The 18,988-nt window shown below is 42.6% G+C and overlaps 2 protein-coding genes across 15 annotated transcripts in view; one reads left to right on the top strand and one right to left on the bottom strand.

Moving 5' to 3' along the window:
- The first annotated feature begins 97 nt into the window (after window positions 1-97).
- LOC129179311 (palmitoyltransferase ZDHHC12-B-like) lies at window positions 98-7,168 on the top strand. 2 transcript variants are annotated; one of them, XM_054772411.1, is made up of 5 exons: window positions 98-1,214; window positions 1,318-1,451; window positions 6,197-6,277; window positions 6,362-6,528; window positions 6,595-7,168. In XM_054772411.1, exons 1-5 carry the CDS (start codon window positions 1,118-1,120, stop codon window positions 6,908-6,910), a joined length of 795 nt encoding a protein of 264 aa, XP_054628386.1. In that variant the 5' UTR covers window positions 98-1,117; the 3' UTR covers window positions 6,911-7,168. The 2 variants fall into 2 exon arrangements, with proteins under 2 accessions (XP_054628386.1, XP_054628385.1); XM_054772410.1 differs by having other exon boundaries at window positions 6,362-7,168.
- Window positions 5,704-18,988, bottom strand: part of LOC129179303 (serine/threonine-protein kinase N2-like) — an 18,736-nt gene continuing 5,451 nt past the window's right edge. The window contains exons 4-18 of one of the 13 annotated variants that reach the window (XM_054772389.1): window positions 18,099-18,200; window positions 17,917-18,032; window positions 16,647-16,793; window positions 16,478-16,553; window positions 16,074-16,393; window positions 15,957-16,006; window positions 15,825-15,882; window positions 15,669-15,760; window positions 15,417-15,593; window positions 15,297-15,359; window positions 15,158-15,234; window positions 14,933-15,075; window positions 10,560-10,667; window positions 10,416-10,496; window positions 5,713-7,646 (exon numbers count right to left, since the gene is read on the bottom strand). In XM_054772389.1, the coding sequence (XP_054628364.1) occupies window positions 7,443-7,646; window positions 10,416-10,496; window positions 10,560-10,667; window positions 14,933-15,075; window positions 15,158-15,234; window positions 15,297-15,359; window positions 15,417-15,593; window positions 15,669-15,760; window positions 15,825-15,882; window positions 15,957-16,006; window positions 16,074-16,393; window positions 16,478-16,553; window positions 16,647-16,793; window positions 17,917-18,032; window positions 18,099-18,200 (1,814 nt within the window). In that variant the 3' untranslated portion in view covers window positions 5,713-7,442. Of the gene's footprint in view, window positions 7,647-10,415; window positions 10,497-10,559; window positions 10,668-14,932; window positions 15,076-15,154; window positions 15,235-15,296; window positions 15,761-15,824; window positions 15,883-15,956; window positions 16,007-16,073; window positions 16,394-16,477; window positions 16,794-17,916; window positions 18,033-18,098; window positions 18,201-18,988 lie in introns of all 13 variants that reach the window. The other 12 variants (XM_054772390.1, XM_054772388.1, XM_054772385.1 and 9 more) reach the window with 12 other exon arrangements.

The raw sequence follows: 18,988 nt of genomic DNA on the forward strand, positions 1-18,988 counted from the left end.
TGACCAGAAGCTTTGGTGGTGAAACGTAATCGTTACTTGACTGTGGGATGGGCGCAAGTCACGTGTCTTGAAATGACTGACAAATGCTGCGCGATGCTGCTTTCAACAAGTACAGTACCACATAAAAGTAATAAATCTCGCAAACGTCTTGCTGAGCATTGCTCAGCGTGCAACGTGACACTGCGAGGTTATTCACGGTCTGTTTTATATAGTACGTAATCTACTATAACGTTGGACATTTGGAGTTTTGACTGAGCAATACCCAAAGCAGTGTCCTATGTTAAATTGATGACATGAGGTCTGGCGATTAGGTCATGCGTATTTTGTCCATCGCGGGTGGCCTTACGACAACACGGAAGTGGAGGGGCGCTTAATATGCGTTTAAAAGAGGGGCGAATAGCTGAAATATAACTAAGCCAATACAATGATCTTATGTTTTACGTGAACAGCTTTTACCTTGGCTTCACAGCTATGTCGTCTAAAAGCCTTAAGTGCGGCCTGTGGTTAGTGTGCTAGTCGCGCGGTTATTCAAGCAGAAATGAACGACATTAACTTCACATATTGTCAGATCTATAACGTTTGCTGTATATAATACGTAATCTAGTGTAATACTAGTAGGGGTCAACGGAACAATACAAAACGCGGTGTCCCACGTTGAAATGGTGACGTAACATCCGGCGATTTAGCGCGTGCATATTTTGTCCATCGCGAGTACCCGTACGACAACACGGAAGTGGAGGGACACCTAATATTAGTTTAAAATAATGTGTTTAGATCACAAGCGCGAGGCAAATAGATGAAATATAACTAAACCAATACAATGATTTGTGTTTTAAGTGAACAGATATGTCGTCTAAAAGCGGGAAGCGAGGCCTGTGTTTAGGTCGCTAACTAGCAGGTAGCCGTACAACAACACGGAAGTGGAAGGACTCTTAATACGCGTTAGTTCACACTTGCTCGGCAACTAGCTGAAATACAGCTAAACCAATACAATGATTTATGTTTTAAGTGAATATCTTTTACCTTAGCGTCAAAGTTACGTCTAACCGCGCGAAGCGAGGACAATGAACGAATGACTGTCAAAGTGTTCAAATAATTGATTAGATTTAAGAATAAAATGGTTCAGAACATGTTCCGGACCGGCTTCCTAGTTCGGGCCTCACACACCGTGCTAACCTGGGTTATAACCCTGATTCTGTTCGTACACAACACTGGTAAGTGGTTACATTTTTCTCTTGAGACAGCAACAAGATGTCCGCTCAGTCCCGATGTAGAAAAGTATTATATAACATGTTTGTGGTGTTATTTTGTGTGCAGATTTGCGCCAGTGTGAGGAGCGCGGGGAGCTGCTGCTTCCAGTTCTTTTCTTCCTGCTGGTGGTCCTTTCAGTGCTCTTGTACTTTGCTGTGTCCCTCATGGACCCTGGATTTGTCCTCTCTGACACTGTCAAGGTGAGGGACACCTGTCCAGACATCCCAATACAATACAAAAAATTCGTTATGCCATTCATACCCATACTACCTGTTGGCGGCCCTCGCTTGCTTATAAGCAAACACTTTATAACACATCATGCGTCTGTGAACATAGATGGCGTCGTAACTCTGCTTCTTAACACACGAGAAGACGTGGCGGAATGGAGCAGTATTGCCAACTTTGTTGCTATATCGGAAAAAACGACAAATCTGGCACCTTTTTGGAGACTGATGTGAAAGCATTTATCGCTCGTTTCAACGAGCAGCATAGGCGGCGCCATCTTGCTTGTGACGTGAAATAATATTACACAAAAAGATGGTTCACTTGTGTTTCTAAACATATTTGTTTTGCTTTTCATGGTTTTTGTGCACTTTTTGTCTCCCACGTTCGTAAAAACGACGTCCTGTGATAATCACTTGATGTTGACGATATTAGACCAGGGGTGTTGAAAGTGCGGCCCACGGGCACATTCTAAAAATAGAATTTAACAAAACTAATTAAAAAAAACAGCACCTATAAAGAAAAAAAAAGTAATTTTATAGGAGTAAAGTACACAGGGAAAGTAAAAATAGTAAAACATAAATGGAAAAAACAGCTGTGATTTTACCACAATAAAGTGGAAATATTAAGAGGAAAAGTCGTATTCTAACGAAAAAAAAAACAAACAACTTTTTGGATATTTTACAGGATTAAGGCCCTAACAGGGCCTGTAATGTCATTTAGTAGCATAAAGTTAAAATATTCCAGGAAAAATAGGTTTTAGTGGTAATATAAGAAACAAACAAAACAAAACAAATTACCGATAGTCATTTTTTGGAAAATTATGTTGGGGAAAAGTTAGAATATGAGAATACTTTCAAAATATTATAGGAACAAAGTCATCATATTACAGGAATAAAGTCATCATATTACAGGAATAAAGTACAGTCAAACTTGTCTATAGCGGCCATCTAGAGGGAGTCTGCAAAAGTGGCCGCTATAGACAGGTGGCCTTTATAGACAGGTTGGCGTCCAGTTTGAATGTTGACCAGAAGAGGGAAAAAAAAGGGGGAAAAAATAATAATGTTGACCAGTAGAGGGCACTGCGGACTGCGGATAAAAGTTGTACAGCACTACTAGGCTTGTTATGATCATGGTTCATGGGTCATGGTTTTAATTCATCCTGAACATGCATATGAGTCAAACAGTAGCACATCACATACTACGATTCACAATTTTGCATGTCCAAAAAGGAGTAGGAAGAAGCAAAGCTTATTTAATCCTACCCCTCATCAGTTTCACATCAGTTGCAATACATTTATTCACCTCTTGTTCTTCCAAGTGTACTTTGTAGGTCTACATGACAATGTAGTGCAATCATAGCCAAGGTTTTTACTTACTAAAAGGAAGCTAGAGGCTTAATAATAACTGATAGAATATACCCCCGACCCACAGAACAAAGCTGTGCTAGTAATGTCTTACGCTTGTTTTTAATATTTTACTGTTTATACGGCAGAGTGTCATTACAGCTTTAGTTCATCAGGAAGTGACGGGAAGTGACGGTGGGCGTCCCGAGCAGGAGAGCTAGGCTCAGTGCTAGCTGTGAGTTTGGAGAGAGTTGGGAAGTGTGTTTATGTTGGCGTGGATGTAAAGTCCTGCAGTGTTCTCCGCTGTTAATAAAGCCATTAAAGTGCATCGGCGACGTGAGTCTCTCCTTCCCCACAACAAGCGGCATTACAGTATTGACCAGTGCACACCAGGAAATAAACGGTGTCATTTCTTACAGGCATTGGCTGGACAGCTATGTAGTGGGGCTTGTTTAACCTTTGCCTTGTGGGCAAGCAGGAAGGAGAGACGATGCTGAGAGATGTGTGTGTGTTCTGAGCTGCTGTCTGGTGGCCGCGTTCAATAAATAAAGTTGGCAGAAGCAACAGGAGAAGTTTCCTTCTTTGCTTCGGAGCTGAATAACACTGACAAGTTAACAGACTAGTAGCGAACGGAAAAGAAGACGGCTTTGTTTGTGTCGAATACAGAAGATGAGGACTTTGATGGATTTGTGGATGACGATTGATTAAAAATAACATGAGTACATTCTAAAATACTTCAATTAAGCACAACCCAACTCAGTTTTGCTCCCGCTGCCGCATGCATGCTAGCGTATGTTTTTTTTTTTTATTGTAGCGTCGCTGGGAGCACGTCCTGTTCCCAGCATACTTTGCGGTAATGTTTTGGTGCAAATGCTCTTAAAGTTACATGTTTGACCAGGAAATAGCAAGCTCAAAAGAAGACGGCTTTTTCATGTGGAACAACTGACAGTTTGTGTGGATCTTGTGAATGATTGTGACTGAGCTAGGACTCAGTAATTAAAGTCTACACACGACGGCTTCATTGATTGAAAAACAAAACTTTTTCGTGCATGAAGCTTCTACTTGAGACAAAATGGGTGGCCGCTGGCTGCGTTGGACAGGTGACTGCTATACACAGGGTCTATAACATGTAAATTTGCTGCGGGGGATTTGTCAGTGGCCGCTATAGGCAGGTGGCCATTCTATAAAGGTGGCCGCTAAGACTGGTTTGACTGTAATAATATTACAGGAATAAAGTCATCATATGATGGGAATAAAAGTTTAAACGTTTTTAAACTTTCAAAAAATTCAACAGCTAAAATGCGGAACAAAAAGAGCAAAGAGTGAAGTTGATAGGAATACAGTGTTCCTTCGTTTATTGCGGGGGATAGGTTCCCAAAATAACCCGAAATAAGTGAAATCCGCGATGTAGCAAACTTCATTTTTGTTTTTTACAATGGTTCTTTGTTTTCAGGCTGTAAAAGCCTTCACGTACACTTTTCTCAGACAGCCAATAACATTTTCTTGCATTTCTCTCTTGTTTCAACACTCTCAAAGTTCAAATTTCGTTTGAATTATAACGATGAACTCACAACATTGGACACAATAAATGAAGCGACTCGCTCCTCTGATTGTGTCTTGTCCTGTCGTCGTTAGGCTGCAGCGTTTTAGTACCCTTGTTAAAACATATTCCTCCTTGTCATCCTCCATGAACCCAACATTCATGTACGGTATTGCAGGTGTCCTACAGCCATGTAACTTCTGCCTTCATTCAGCATGTATGATGGCTTATGTGGCCGTGCACTTCGGGTTTGCTCATCAGAGCTAGCTGATGTGCTTGCTGACATATTTAACCTGTCGCTTGCACAAGCATCTGTACCGACCTGCTTTAAGTCCACCACCATAGTGCCCGTACCCAAGAAGAGCAACGTGACCTGCTTGAATGACTATCGCCCTATAGCACTCACTCCTACTGTAATGAAGTGCTTTGAAAGAATAGTCATGACCCACATCAAAAAGAGCATCCCGGCAACTGTGGACCCTCTACAGTTTGCATATCGCCAGAACCGGTCCACGGATGATGCAGTCAACACTGCCATCCACACAGCCCTTTCTCACCTACAGGGCCAGGACACATACGTCAGAATGCTATTTATAGACTATAGCTCTGCTTTTAATACAGTCAGCCCCCACAAACTCACAAATAAGCTCCTCACACTTGGCCTGTCTCCCTCCCTCTGTAACTGGGTGTTTAACTTTCTAACAGGCAGGCCCCAGTCAGTCAGACTCCACAATCGCACATCCAGCTCAAGAATTGTGAGCACTGGGACCCCACAGGGGTGTGTGCTGAGTCCGCTCCTCTACACGCTCTTCACCTACGATTGCGTGGCCTCCCAGAACAACACCAGCATCATTAAATTTGCGGATGACACTACAGTCATCGGACTGATCACTGGTGGTGTTGAAACATCATACAGAAGAGAGGTGGCGGACCTCATAGCTTGGTGTCGTGATAACAATCTCCTTCTCAATACAGATAAGACTAAAGAGATGATCATCGACCCAAGAACAAGGGAAAAGGAGCCGCATAGACCTCTGTTTATTGATGAGACTGAGGTGGAGAGGGTGAAAACCTTCAAGTTCCTTGGCACACACATCAGCGAGGACCTCACCTGGTCTCACAACACCCAACAAATCATCAAGAAGTCCCAAAGGAGACTGTACTTCCTGAGAAGACTGAGGAAATTTGGCATGTCCACCACAATCCTGAGTTGCTTCTACAGATGCACTATGGAAAGTGTCCTTACCGCCTCCATCACTGTTTGGTACGGTAACTGTACAACACGTGATAGGAAGGCACTCCAGCGGGTGATCAAGACCTCACAGAACATTGTTGGGGCAGCCCTCCCCTCACTGCAAGACATTTATAAAACTAGAGTCCTACGAAGAACACACAACCTCATCAAGGACAGCACACATCCACAACACTCATTATTCACACTCCTACCGTCAGGCAGACGCTACAGGAGTTTGAAGTCCAGGACCACAAGGCTGGCAAACAGCTTTTACCCACAGGCCATCAGGCTTCTCAACGAAGCACTCACACACGCCGCACGCAACACACGCACACACTCATAGCACTTTATTTATTTATTTATTTATCTATTTGTACTCTTGTCTCTTCTGTTGTTGCTTAATTTATTGGTGTTTATGTTTCTTATGTTCTTATTCATTTTCTTGTGTTTTTCTTTCTTTTTTTGGGAGAATGAACAGAATAAGAATTTCATTGCATAGCAGAACCACCAGTTTTACTGTGCATATGACAATAAAACTCTTGAATCTTGAATCTTACTGGCGCCCGTGGTGTAAAAAAGCATATGTGCACGTGTCCTGTGCAGGATTCTGAACTGGAGACGGAGTCCATGATGCCTCAGGCTTCCACGCTGCGTCTACGGCGTTGTGGGTTCTGTCTGCTGCAGGTATGGACCGTGGAGAGCATAGAGATCTTTGCTGAGCAGTACATTGGACAAATGTATGGTATCTGTCTTCCCGTGTGTGAGCAGCAGCCAATGAGAGCCAAGCACTGTCAGACGTGCAAACGCTGTGTGCGTCGCTTCGACCACCACTGCCCGTGGATGGAGAACTGCGTGGGCGAGAGGAACCACCGCTGGTTCGTGGTCTACCTCGCGGTGCAGCTGCTGGCGCTGCTGTGGGCTCTGCAGGTGGCGCTGTACGTACCTCAACACAGACTTTCACCAGCTGATCAGGTTCAAACAACAGCTTGTCCGCGCGGCAGGTCGGGCATCTCCACCGGCGCCACGTGGGAGTCGTGGCTCCGCGCCAACGGCTTCCTGCTGGCGGCGCTATGCGTGGCGGGCGTCTTGTCGGCGGTGGTGGCGGTGCTGCTGGGCTGCCACGTCTACCTGGTGTCCATCAACTGCACCACCTGGGAGTTCATGTCCCGCCACCGGATCGCCTACCTGAGGGAGCGCATCGACGAGGACAACCCCTTCGACCGCGGCATCCTCTGCAACCTGCGGGACTTCTTCTGCACCTGCGGGGCGGTGGCGTGGGAGCAGGTCTACCACGGGAACACCCACAACCCCGTCTGACTCCAGGTAAACGCTCGGACCCCACGCACCAGTCACACAAACAGGAAGTCGGGTGAACCCAACATGAAGTAGATGAATGGATGAGTGTATTTCATTTAATGCTGACATTCATTCATTCATAGCATGAGTAACATTTACTAAGCAGCTTGGACACGCCCCCTCTTCCTCTTTGACCAATCCCACTCGTCTTTGGTGTGGAGGGCGGGGTTGTTGATGTTTGTGTAATGGAATATTGAAATAAACCACTTGTGGAGCTTTTATCACTACTACTTTTATCAGGTATGGCGCTATCGCTATGGCTGCTTCTTCTTCTCTTTTATTGCTTTTATTCACGCCGCTACGTCAGGCGTCATGTGAGGTCATGGCAGTGGGCGGAGCTCGTCACAGTGAGGCGTGAAGCGGAAGCACTTCTTGGATCAACCAAAGCGAGTGGAAGAATTGCTAGAACAGTCCGTGTTGGCAGCCATGAATCTTCTGGAACCCTCGCATTTTCCGGACCTCCTGGTCCAGCTCCTCTCCTCCTCCTCCTCTCTCAGCCGTGCAAAGCACAGAAGTCGAAGTCGGCGAAGGCACTCTGCTGCTCGGCCGAGAGGCTGCCGGGCTCGGCGGGTGGGGACAGGACGGGCTGCAGTCTGGTGAAGTCGTCGTCAAAGTTACTGACGTCGGCCCAGTCTTTGATGGACGGCAGGAAAGGAGGCTTCACCTTCTTGGCCAGCAGAGCGCCCCAGTCCACGTCCTGGAAGCGGCGGCACCGTCGCAAGAAACGCACACAAGGCAAGGAGACAAGTAAGATGAATTTTCGCAAATTCCACGATTACGTCATACCGGTACCACCACCAATAGATGATGGTCGTGTGGCCCCCTCATGTAGTGTGCATGCCAGGCCACTAATTATTCATTTTCTGTTGTAAAAAGTACCCCCAAAAAAACCATGCCGTTCAAATCACATCATCATGTGAGATTTCAGCTCAGCAGGTGTCCAAAGTGCGGCATCTGACATTTGTGATGTAGGTGAAAGAGACTATTATTGATATCGTCTTTGCTCTTTTTCTCTCTCCATTTTTACATTTTTAGTTCCTTTTCCCCCAAATATTTCAACTTTCTTGTCATAAATTTTCTTGCTGTAATATTTTGTCTTTATTCGCAGAATATTATCACTTTTTCCCGAAATGCCAACTTGACTTGGCGTTTGGTATGTTTCTCATAATATTACAACTTGGAATAATGACTTTTTTTTTTCTTGAATATTTCAACTCCATGCCATTAAAATTATAATATTTTCCATCATAATCTTACAAGTTTATTCTGGTGAAATTGTAGCTGGTTATTTTTGTCATTTTAACCTTCTCCTTGTAAACGTCTGTCATTGTCATCATCATGACTTCTTACTCGAGTAGAACTTTGCTCTCAACATCATTTTCCAAAAATTACAACTTTATTTTGTTTGAATAATAGTATGACTTTTTAAAAAAAAACAACTCTATGCTAGTAAAATAACATTTTTCCTCATGCTTGTAAAATTGCAGCTATTTTTTTCCATATCTGCTGTTTTTTCCCAACTACAGTCAAACCTGTCTTAGCGGCCACCTTTATAGAACGGCCACCTGCCTATAGCGGCCACTGAAAAATTTTTGATCAATCGGCATCCACAAATCCATCAAAGTCCTCATCTTCTGTATTCGACACAAACAAAGCCGTCTTCTTTTCCGTTCGCTACTAGTCTGTTAACTTGTCAGTGTTATTCAGCTGCGAAGCAAAGAAGGAAACTTCTCCTGTTGCTTCTGCCAACTTTATTTATTGAACGCGGCCACCAGACAGCAGCTCAGAACACACACACATCTCTCAGCATCGTCTCTCCTTCCTGCTTGCCCACAAGGCAAAGGTTAAACAAGCCCCAACAAGACATAGCTGTCCAGCCAATGCCTGTAAGAAATGACACCGTTTATTTCCTGGTGTGCACTGGTCAATACTGTAATGCCGCTCGTTGTGGGGAAGGAGAGACTCACGTCGCCGATGCACTTTAATGGCTTTATTAACATCGGAGAACACTGCAGGACTTTACATCCACGCCAACATAAACACACTTCCCAACTCTCTCCAAACTCACAGCTAGCACTGAGCCTAGCTCTCCTGCTCGGGACGCCCACCGTCACTTCCCGTCACTTCCTGATGAACTAAAGCTGTAATGACACTCTGCCGTATAAAAAGTAAAATACTAAAAACAAGTGTAAGCGGTGGGTGGTGGTGGTGGATATATTCTATCAGTTATTATTAAGCCTCTAGCTTCCTTTTAGTAAGTAAAAACCTTGGCTATGATTGCACTACATTGTCATGTAGACCTACAAAGTACACTTGGAAGAACAAGAGGTGAATAAATGTATTGCAACTGATGTGAAACTGATGAGGGGTAGGATTAAATAAGCTTTGCTTCTTCCTACTCCTTTTTGGACATGCAAAATTGTGAATTGTACTATGTGATGTGCTACTGTTTGACTCATATGCATGTTCAGGATGAATTAAAACCATGACCCATGAACCATGATAATAACAAGCCTAGTAGTGCTGTACAACTTTTATCCACAGCCCCACAGTGCCCTCTACTGGTCAACATTATTATTTTTTCTTTTTTTTCCCTCTCCTGGTCAACATTCAAACTGGACACCAACCTGTCTATAAAGGCCACCTGTCTATAGCGGCCACTTTTGCAGACTCCCTCTAGTGGCCGCTATAGACAAGTTTGACTGTATTTAAACTTTCTTCATGTAAATTTTCTTCTCATAATTGTGACTTTATTCCCATAACATTTGGACTTTATTCTTATAACATTATAACAACTTTTTCCCCAACCTAATTTTTCAAAAATGTACATTTTATTCATTTTGTTTTGTTTTTCACATTACAACTTAAAAAAAAAAACAGCAATTTTTGTTCTTGAATATTTCAACTCTACGCTACTAAAATGACTTTTTCCTCACAATATTACACATTTATTCTTGTAAAATTGAAACTTTTCTTGTTTAGAATGTGACTTTATTCTTGTAATATTAGAACTTTTTTCCCCAACCTAATTTTCCAAAAATGACAATTTTGTTTTGTTTGTTCCTCATATGACTTAAAAAAACCCACATCTTTTTTTTCTTTAATATTTCAACTCATATTCAATTTATCTTGTAAAATTTTGACTGCTTTTTTTATTTCTTAATATTTTAACTTAATTCTTGTAAAATTACAGTATTGCTGATTTTCTTTTTTGTAGTTTTCTTGTTAAATGCTATTTTCATGGGCCACAAATGGCCCCCGGGGCCGCACTTTGGACACCCATGGTGTAACGGCACAAGCGTTGATGATCAGGATTTTGGGACGGAGCGTTGGGAAAACGTTTGGACTGTTGTGCTGCTTCTTTGGATAACCGTAGAAAGCGGGACTTACTCTCAGCAGATACGTAGCGTAGCTAGCATGTCGCCCAAAGTGCGACTCGGATGGCGGTTAAGCATGCTAGCGGTACCTGAAAGAACATCTCTCCTTTCAACTCGTTGGCGTCTCTCTCTCCGGCGCCGAGCCTCTTCAGCGGGTTCTTCTTCAGCAGCTGCACCCCAAGAAAGCAGCATTTAGCATCCAAACAACCCCCCACCCCCCAACGAGCCTTTACCTTCTGGATGATGGCCACGGCGTCAGCAGGAAGCGATGGTGGGTACTGCACGTCATCGTTGACGATGCTGTCAAACACCTCCTCCTCATCCTCGCCCAGGAAGGGAGACTAGCTCAGACATGATGAAGGTTCTCATATAGAGTGCATCACAACATATCACAGCAGTCTACATAGACCAGGGGTGTCCAACGTGTGACCTGTGGCGCATTCTAAAAATACCTTTTAACAAGAAAACAGCCAAAAATAGAAAAATATTCTGTAAGTATATACCGTATGTAGTTCTGTATGTTTCTGTTGTTCTGTTGTTGTTGTCACAATTGTTGTTGTTGCTGCTGTTGTGCTTGTCTCTCTTTTTTTTTGTCCCCCTCTTATCCCCCTCACACTTCTCCCTGGCAGAGTAAACCTGTTGAGCACTTGAGGGCATTTAGATCTACAATTCTATCTGCTTTAAAGGCTGGACAGGACAAGGGAAGAAAAACAAAATACTGTGATTTTACCAGGAAAAGTGAGGGGAAAAAAGGTGTATTCTAATAATAATAAAGTATATCGTGTCATTTTAATAGCATAGAGTTGAAATATTCAAGAAAAAATATGTTTTAATCAATCAATCAATCATAGTTTATTTATATAGCGCTTTACAATAAGACGATACATAAGAACACAGCATAAAAACAGAACATAAACACAAAGTAAACACAAAAAAAACTTCTATAAGAAAGTGCTTCAGTGCTGCAGAGTGCTAAAAGCTTTTAAAAGTACATAAAATGAGAGTCAACAAGAACTAAATATGCATAAAATGAACATAAATACAAGACCGCCCTAGTCGGTGTTGAACGCCTGTCTAAAAAAATGAGTTTTCAATTTCGATTTGAAAAGGCTGACTTCAGTAGTGGTGGAATATCAGTGGGCAGTTTGATCCACAGTCTGGGAGCAGCGACGGAGAAACAGCGTTCGCCCCACTGTTTGTATTTTGCCCGTGGGACTTCTAACAGAAGCTGTCCCGAGGAACGCAGATAGTTAAAAGCGCCGACAGGTACGGAGCAAGGCCGTTAATGGCATTAAAAACAAATACTAAAATTTTAAAATCGATTCTAAAACGAACTGGAAGCCAGTGCAATGATGACAGCACCGGGGTGATGTGCTCACGTCTGGGCGTGTTTGTTAAAAACCGGGCAGCAGCGTTCTGGACAACCCGCAGATGCGAAATTGAGGTCTGGCTGAGGCCAACGTAAAGTGCATTGCAGTAGTCCAGTCTTGTGCTGATGAAAGCATGGATCGCTTTCTTAAGATCCTGCTGACCTAAAAAAGGCTTTTTTTTTTTTTTAAAGAGGTAATAATATGAGAAACTAAGCAAACAAAATTGTATACCTTTTTATCAACCCAAACGCTCCATCCCAGCAATGTTTTTATACTTTAGGCAAAAGGAGGTGATGACGCAAGTGCACACTAAAAGGTGTGACTTTTGGAGCAGGTTGAAGCCATCAGACTCACACGTGAGTCTGAGTGTAGTGCATTGTAGCTACACAGTTGAGTTCCAAATGTGAAAATTGTAAATAGTTGATGGTGTTATGCTATTTCGATGTAAAATTGTGCTATTGTTGTTTAGATATTTGAGCTGCCAAAAAAGCTAAACATTTTTGTGTCAAAGTGAAAGTTATGTTTGAAATGTATCTTTCCACAAAAAGCTGCTTTTCTCCCTTTTTTAGTTGGGAACTGATATTTTCCTTAAACGTACCTATGTTCTACTACTGATTACTAAAGAATGAAAAAAGGTAAAAACACAGAATAATGTTTGAATAAACATAATATTATGGGGGGAAATAATGTCATTTTAGTAGTATAGAGTTGAAATATTCCAAATAAATATTTTTTAATTTATTCTGAGGATCAAAGAAAACTAAATAAAATTGAAATTTTTTGGAACGTTACCTAACGAGAAGAAAATTTACAAGAAGAAAGTAGAAATACAGTCACACTTGTCTATAGCGGCCACTAGAGGGAGTCTGCAAAAGTGGCCGCTATAGACAGGTGGCCTCTATAGACAGGTTGGCGTCCAGTTTGAATGTTGACCAGTAGAGGGAAAAAAAGGGAAAAAATAGGAAAATAACAACAATAATGTTGACCAGTAGAGGGCACTGCGGACTGCGGATAAAAGTTGTACAGCACTACTAGGCTTGTTATTATCATGGTTCATGGTTTTAATTCATCCTGAACATGCATATGAGTCAAACAGTAGCACATCACATAGTACAATTCACAATTTTGCATGTCCAAAAAGGAGTAGGAAGAAGCAAAGCTTATTTAATCCTACCCCTCATCAGTTTCACATCAGTTGCAATACATTTATTCACCTCTTGTTCTTCCAAGTGTACTTTGTAGGTCTACATGACAATGTAGTGCAATCATAGCCAAGGTTTTTACTTACTAAAAGGAAGCTAGAGGCTTAATAATAACTGATAGAATATATCCACCACCCACAGAACAAAGCTGTGCTAGTAATGTCTTATGCTTGTTTTTAATATTTTACTTTTTATACGAGTGTCATTACAGCTTTAGTTCATCAGGAAGTGACGGGAAGTGACGGTGGGCGTCCCGAGCAGGAGAGCTAGGCTCAGTGCTAGCTGTGAGTTTGGAGAGAGTTGGGAAGTGTGTTTATGTTGGCGTGGATGTAAAGTCCTGCAGTGTTCTCCGCTGTTAATAAAGCCATTAAAGTGCATCGGCGACGTGAGTCTCTCCTTCCCCACAACAAGCGGCATTACAGTATTGACCAGTGCACACCAGGAAATAAACGGTGTCATTTCTTACAGGCATTGGCTGGACAGCTATGTAGTGGGGCTTGTTTAACCTTTGCCTTGTGGGCAAGCAGGAAGGAGAGACGATGCTGAGAGATGTGTGTGTGTTCTGAGCTGCTGTCTGGTGGCCGCGTTCAATAAATAAAGTTGGCAGAAGCAACAGGAGAAGTTTCCTTCTTTGCTTCGGAGCTGAATAACACTGACAAGTTAACAGACTAGTAGCGAACGGAAAAGAAGACGGCTTTGTTTGTGTGGAATACAGAAGATGAGGACTTTGATAGATTTGTGGATGAGGATTGATGAAAAATAACGTGAGTACATTCTAAAATACTTCAATTAAGTACAACCCAACTCAGTTTTGTTCCCGCTGCCGCATGCATGCTAGCGTATGTTTTTTTTTTATATTGTAGCGTCGCTGGGAGCACGTCCTGTTCCCAGCATACTTTGCGGTAATGTTTTGGTGCAAATGCTCTTTATGTTACATGTTTGACCAGGAAATAGCAAGCTCAAAAGAAGACTGCTTTTTTATGTGGAACAACTGACAGTTTGTGTGGATCTTGTGAATGATTGTGACTGAGCTAGGACTCAGTAATTAAAGTCTACACACGACGGCTTCATTGATTGAAAAACAAAACTTTTTCGTGCATGAAGCTTCTACTTGAGTTGGTAATTTGGCCGCTATATGCGGTCAGATATTGACCAAGGGAGACAAAATGGGTGGCCGCTGGCCACGTTGGACAGGTGACTGCTATACACAGGGTCTATAACATGTACATTTGCTGGGGGGGATTTTTCAGTGGCTGCTATAGGCAGGTGGCCGTTCTATAAAGGTGGCCGCTAAAACAGGTTTGACTGTAGTTCGAATTAATAAAAAAAAAAAACTATGATGGAGTATTGAAGACACATTGCAAAAAAACAAATATGAGATTTTGAGAATAACGTCATAAATTTATGAGAAAAAAAATTATTACCTTTGCCCAAGGCCAAAGGTCACATAAGGCCCCCCTTTTCATAGCTGTCTCAGGCAATGCCTGTTACCAATGTTACTCATACTGTAATATTAGGAGAATAGTCGTACATTTATGACTATTCTCATAAATGCACGACTTTATTTTCGCAGTATTGCAACTTTTTTCTCTCATAAATTGGTAACTTTATTGTCATATTATGACTTTTTCTTGTACATTAACAACTTTATTCTCATATTATGATTTTTTTTCACATAAATTTGCAACTTTATTCTCATAAATGTACGACTTTATTCCCGTAATTTTTTCTGGTAAAACTACGAGAATAAAGCCATTTACGGCTGTATTCATGTCAATTTATTGTAAATGTACAACTTTTTCCTCGTAAATTTGTGACGTTTTTGTTTTCCCATGTGGCCTCGACCGATCTGGTATGGAAGTCATAGGTTTGATTCGCATCCCATGTCATGTTTGTATCTACTGTAGGTTGTTATCGTACGTACATCCCATGTCATGTGTCATGTACGCAGCCCTCGCTGGAGGACAAAGTTAGGACACCCCTGGTGTAGGCCATGCAAACACGCCCCCTAGCGGCTGTGAGCGGACCACCCACCTCGCCCACCAGCATCTCGTAGATGAGCACGCCCATCCCCCACCAGTCCACGGCCCGCGTGTAGTCGTCATCCGTCAGGACCTCCGGCGCCAGAAACTCTGGCGTCCCGCAGAAGGTGGACGTGCGATCTCCGTGTCCCATCCCTGCCGAGAAAAATAAACCCCCATCATGTGGGGGCCAGAGGAGAAGGACGAGGAAGACGGCGACTCGTTGAAGACAGACCACCTTCTTTACAAAGTCCAAAGTCAGTCATTTTGACGAAGCCGTCGGCGTCCATGAGCAGGTTGTCCAGCTTGAGGTCTCTGTGGGGACAAGCCTGGCAGTCAGGTGGCGCTAAAGACACGCCTCCACGTGCTCCACCTACCGGTAGATGATCTTGTTGGCATGCAGGAACTCCAAAGCCAGGAGCACGCAGGCCGAGTAGAACCTGAGGAAGAATCTGGAATCAGGCGACGGACCGGCAGGAAGGTCTCGGTCCACCAACCTGGTCTGGGCCTCGCTGAAGGCCTTGTTGTGGATGTGGATCATCAGGTCTCCTCCGGGAAGGTAGTCCATGACGAAGCAGACGTGCTCGCCCGTCTGGAAGCAGCTGTGAAGATGAACCAGGAAGGGATGACGGGACGCGTTGATCATCTCGAAGATCCTCTTCTCGCTCATCAGGCTGCAGAAGACCACACGTCTCACTCTGACCTGGGGAGTGGGGGTGGGGGCAGAGTCCGTCCCGCCCGTCACCCACCTGTCCACCTCATCCCGCGTGAGGATGTCGTTCTTCTTCAAGGCTTTGACGGCGTACAGCCCGCCCGTCTTCTTGAACTCGGCCAGCAGAACCTGCAGAGAATATTTCCCGGCCAGACTGACAAGACAAGACAGAGGACGCTCCAGAAGGCGCTACCTTCCCAAAGTGACCTCTGCCCAGCACCGACACGTACCGCAGGTCCTCCACACGCATCCTGGACCACAAGAACCACACAAGAAGGTGAGAAGGACAAACACATCACCTCCTGCTCTTCTGGTTTGTCTTTACTTGACGGGAGACTCGTCTTGGCTTCCTTTTCTTCTGCTGAAGGACGACTGCTAACCAGAACATCATTTCAAGGTCACGTGTAATGTCATCACATCGCCACGGAGGTCATACACTCACCGGCTGCTGCCGAAGCGGCACTCGGACTGAGGCGTCATCCCGCGTCGCCTCTTGCCGGCTGGGAGGAGTTCTGATGTTGGGCGTGTCCTCGCTGCACATTGTGGGGGGGGGAGAAAAAAAACTTAAAAGATCACATGACCCGGCGGAGAACCCACAATTTGGAGACGGCGGCACTTGCGACCTCGGCGCCGTTGGCTCGGCCGTGACGACGGCGGAGCTGAGCGTGCTGGAGGAGGCGTAGCGAGGAAGGACACTCATCATCAGGTGACCCCACGTGGCAAAGTTCATGTTCAGCTGAGCCGCTCGCACAAACTTTTTACCTACGCGCACACACACAAGCTGTACACTGACTACTCTAAATTATATTCCACTTTACGTGTGTGTGTGTGTGTGTGTGTGTGTACCTCTCTCTTTAGTAAAAATACATCGCTGGCGTCTCAGTTTGGGCTGATGCTCCACAACCACGTCGATGAAGCGAAACTTAAAATGACACGGAAGTGGAAAGATTAAAAAAAAGAACGTCCATATACTGAGTATGTATTTAACATGGTGGAATACACAAGTGGAGGTCACCTGGGCGTGGAGGATGCCTCGCGGTTCCAGACGCCACACCCCTGAGGAGGTCTTCTTCTGGTCCAGCAGCTCCTCTAGGCGTAGGAAGGCGAGGCCGCACACGCTCTTCCCGTCCCGCCACACGACGTCCACCTCCAGCTCTCGGGACTGCATCGCAGCAAAGGTCAATGAATGAATGAATGAATGAATAAAGCGACAATGTCTGCATGCAACGTGTGTGCAACAGCTCCCCCTGCTGGTCAACCACAGGAACTGGAAAGTGGAATAAAACTACTCCAAACGTTCATCGCTAGATACTGTGGATATAAGTATGAACAGTATATTAATATACACACTTAATGCTAAAACGTTTACATTTCACCAATAAGTCATTTCAACATTTCAAAAATTGTTTGTTGAAATTAAAAAAATTCCAACTATACTAACAATACAAAAAAAGAAAAGGTTTATTTTAGACATATATAAAATGGCATAATCTACGTAATTATTATGTAATTAAAATGGATACTTGCATAATTGAGATGAATATGTAAATAAAGTTGATAATTTGTAATTAATTACGCAAATAGATAACTGCATAATATATGTAATTACTATTATTACAAAAAAAACGGCGTACTCAACAAAAATCAATATTCAAATAAAGCTAATTGGATAATTTACATAATTACTAGATCATTGTAATAAAATAGATAATGTACATAATTATTAATCTTCACATAAAGGAGATCATGGCATAATATACGTCATTATTGGTAAACATTTTTAAAAATCTCTTCTCATAATATGACTTTTTTCTTGGAAACTTTACAACTTATTTCTCACACATTTAGGACTTTCCTTGTAAATGCAGTAATGCTTACATAAAGTAGATCATTGCATAACGTACACAACTATTATTGACATAAAATGGATAACTGCAACATAGGCGTAGCTATTATTACAATAAATGAGGTGTTTGGACAAGAATTCATATTCAAGTCAAGTAGTCATTGCATAAGATAAATAGTCCTAATAAATAAACACAATAAAGTTAGTGAGTGAATGAAAAGGTTTTTCAAAAGTAAAAAATGATTCCTGATGTCTCCTAGCGCCACATGAAAAAAAGCACATGTTCTGAAGATCTGATGAAATTCTTTTTCTACTTGGCACTGCGTGTAAAGTAATAGTTCATGATATCAAATAAATCAATGTATGAAATATAAGACTTTATTTGAAATTAAATGATGGGAAATCTGGGAAGAAATAAAGTAGCGTAGCGTGGACTGACTCTTTCCAGTTGGATGTAGAAGGTGTGATCCCAGGTCATCTTGCCCACGGGAGCCCACTGGGTCCTGTCCACCACCCTGCTGTCCAACCTCAGCACGGCGCTGGTCTCTGCTCCTCCTTTTTTGACAAAAAAAAATGTTTGTTTGGGAAAGCCCGAGCATCTCCGAGGACGACCACCTTTACCTGAAGGTGTGCAGGCGGGCGGGGCATCCTCCTCTTCCTCCTCCACGTGAGTCGGAGGGGACATCAAGTCCTCGCATCCGAGAAGTCTGACCTCCAGCTTCCCTGAAACAACAACAAATGTCCTACTAGTAATACCAGTAATACTAGTAGCTTTGTTGATTATGCTATTATTATTTTCATAAAGCCCATACTTGCATCAGCTCCACTGCTATTATCTCAATAAGATACATGCGTCTGGAGTCCACTTCATAAATAATATTTCAATAAAGTAGGTATTGGCATAGGTGACATTATTTGAATTTAAACCAAAAAATGTGTGCATAATTCCATGATTGTTTACATAGCGTAGATCATTGCATAATATGCATCATCATCATCATCATCATATCGATAAAATACGTACTTGCATAGTTTACATAATTACCATTTTAGATAACTGCATGATATAGTTATTCATATTAACATCACATAATACACACTTGCATCATTTACACGACCACTTAGACTACATTTGAATTAAAACTGCATAATACAGATGATTATTCATATTTGAGTAAAGTACGTCGATCATTTACATCATTTTAATACATCATTCACGTCATCATTTACATCATTATTCATCAAATAGGTAATTGCATAGTATGCCTCATCATTAATTCAATGAATCAGATACTTGTGTCAAGTATGAATAGTGTCAATAATTGCATAATTATTATTTGAATAGAAATAGACAATTGCATACTATATGTAATTTTTCTTTCAATCAAACATACTTAATAGCATCATTGACACAATGATTAGCATTTAGATGAAGTAGATGATTGCATCATGAAATAACTCGGATTGATACGTGCTTGTTCCTATTTCAAGTAGGTGATTGTTTCACATGA

Source organism: Dunckerocampus dactyliophorus, chromosome 4, assembly GCF_027744805.1.
Source record: "Dunckerocampus dactyliophorus isolate RoL2022-P2 chromosome 4, RoL_Ddac_1.1, whole genome shotgun sequence".
NCBI lineage: Eukaryota > Metazoa > Chordata > Actinopteri > Syngnathiformes > Syngnathidae > Dunckerocampus > Dunckerocampus dactyliophorus.

Coding starts and splice junctions, on each gene's coding strand:
- LOC129179311 (XM_054772410.1), top strand. CDS start 1,118: ATGGTTCAGAACATGTTCCGGACCGGCTTCCTAGTTCGGGCCTCACAC. Junction 1,452..6,196: donor TCCTCTCTGACACTGTCAAG/GTGAGGGACACC, acceptor TGTCCTGTGCAG/GATTCTGAACTGGAGACGGA. Junction 6,278..6,361: donor GTGGGTTCTGTCTGCTGCAG/GTATGGACCGTG, acceptor GTGTGTGAGCAG/CAGCCAATGAGAGCCAAGCA.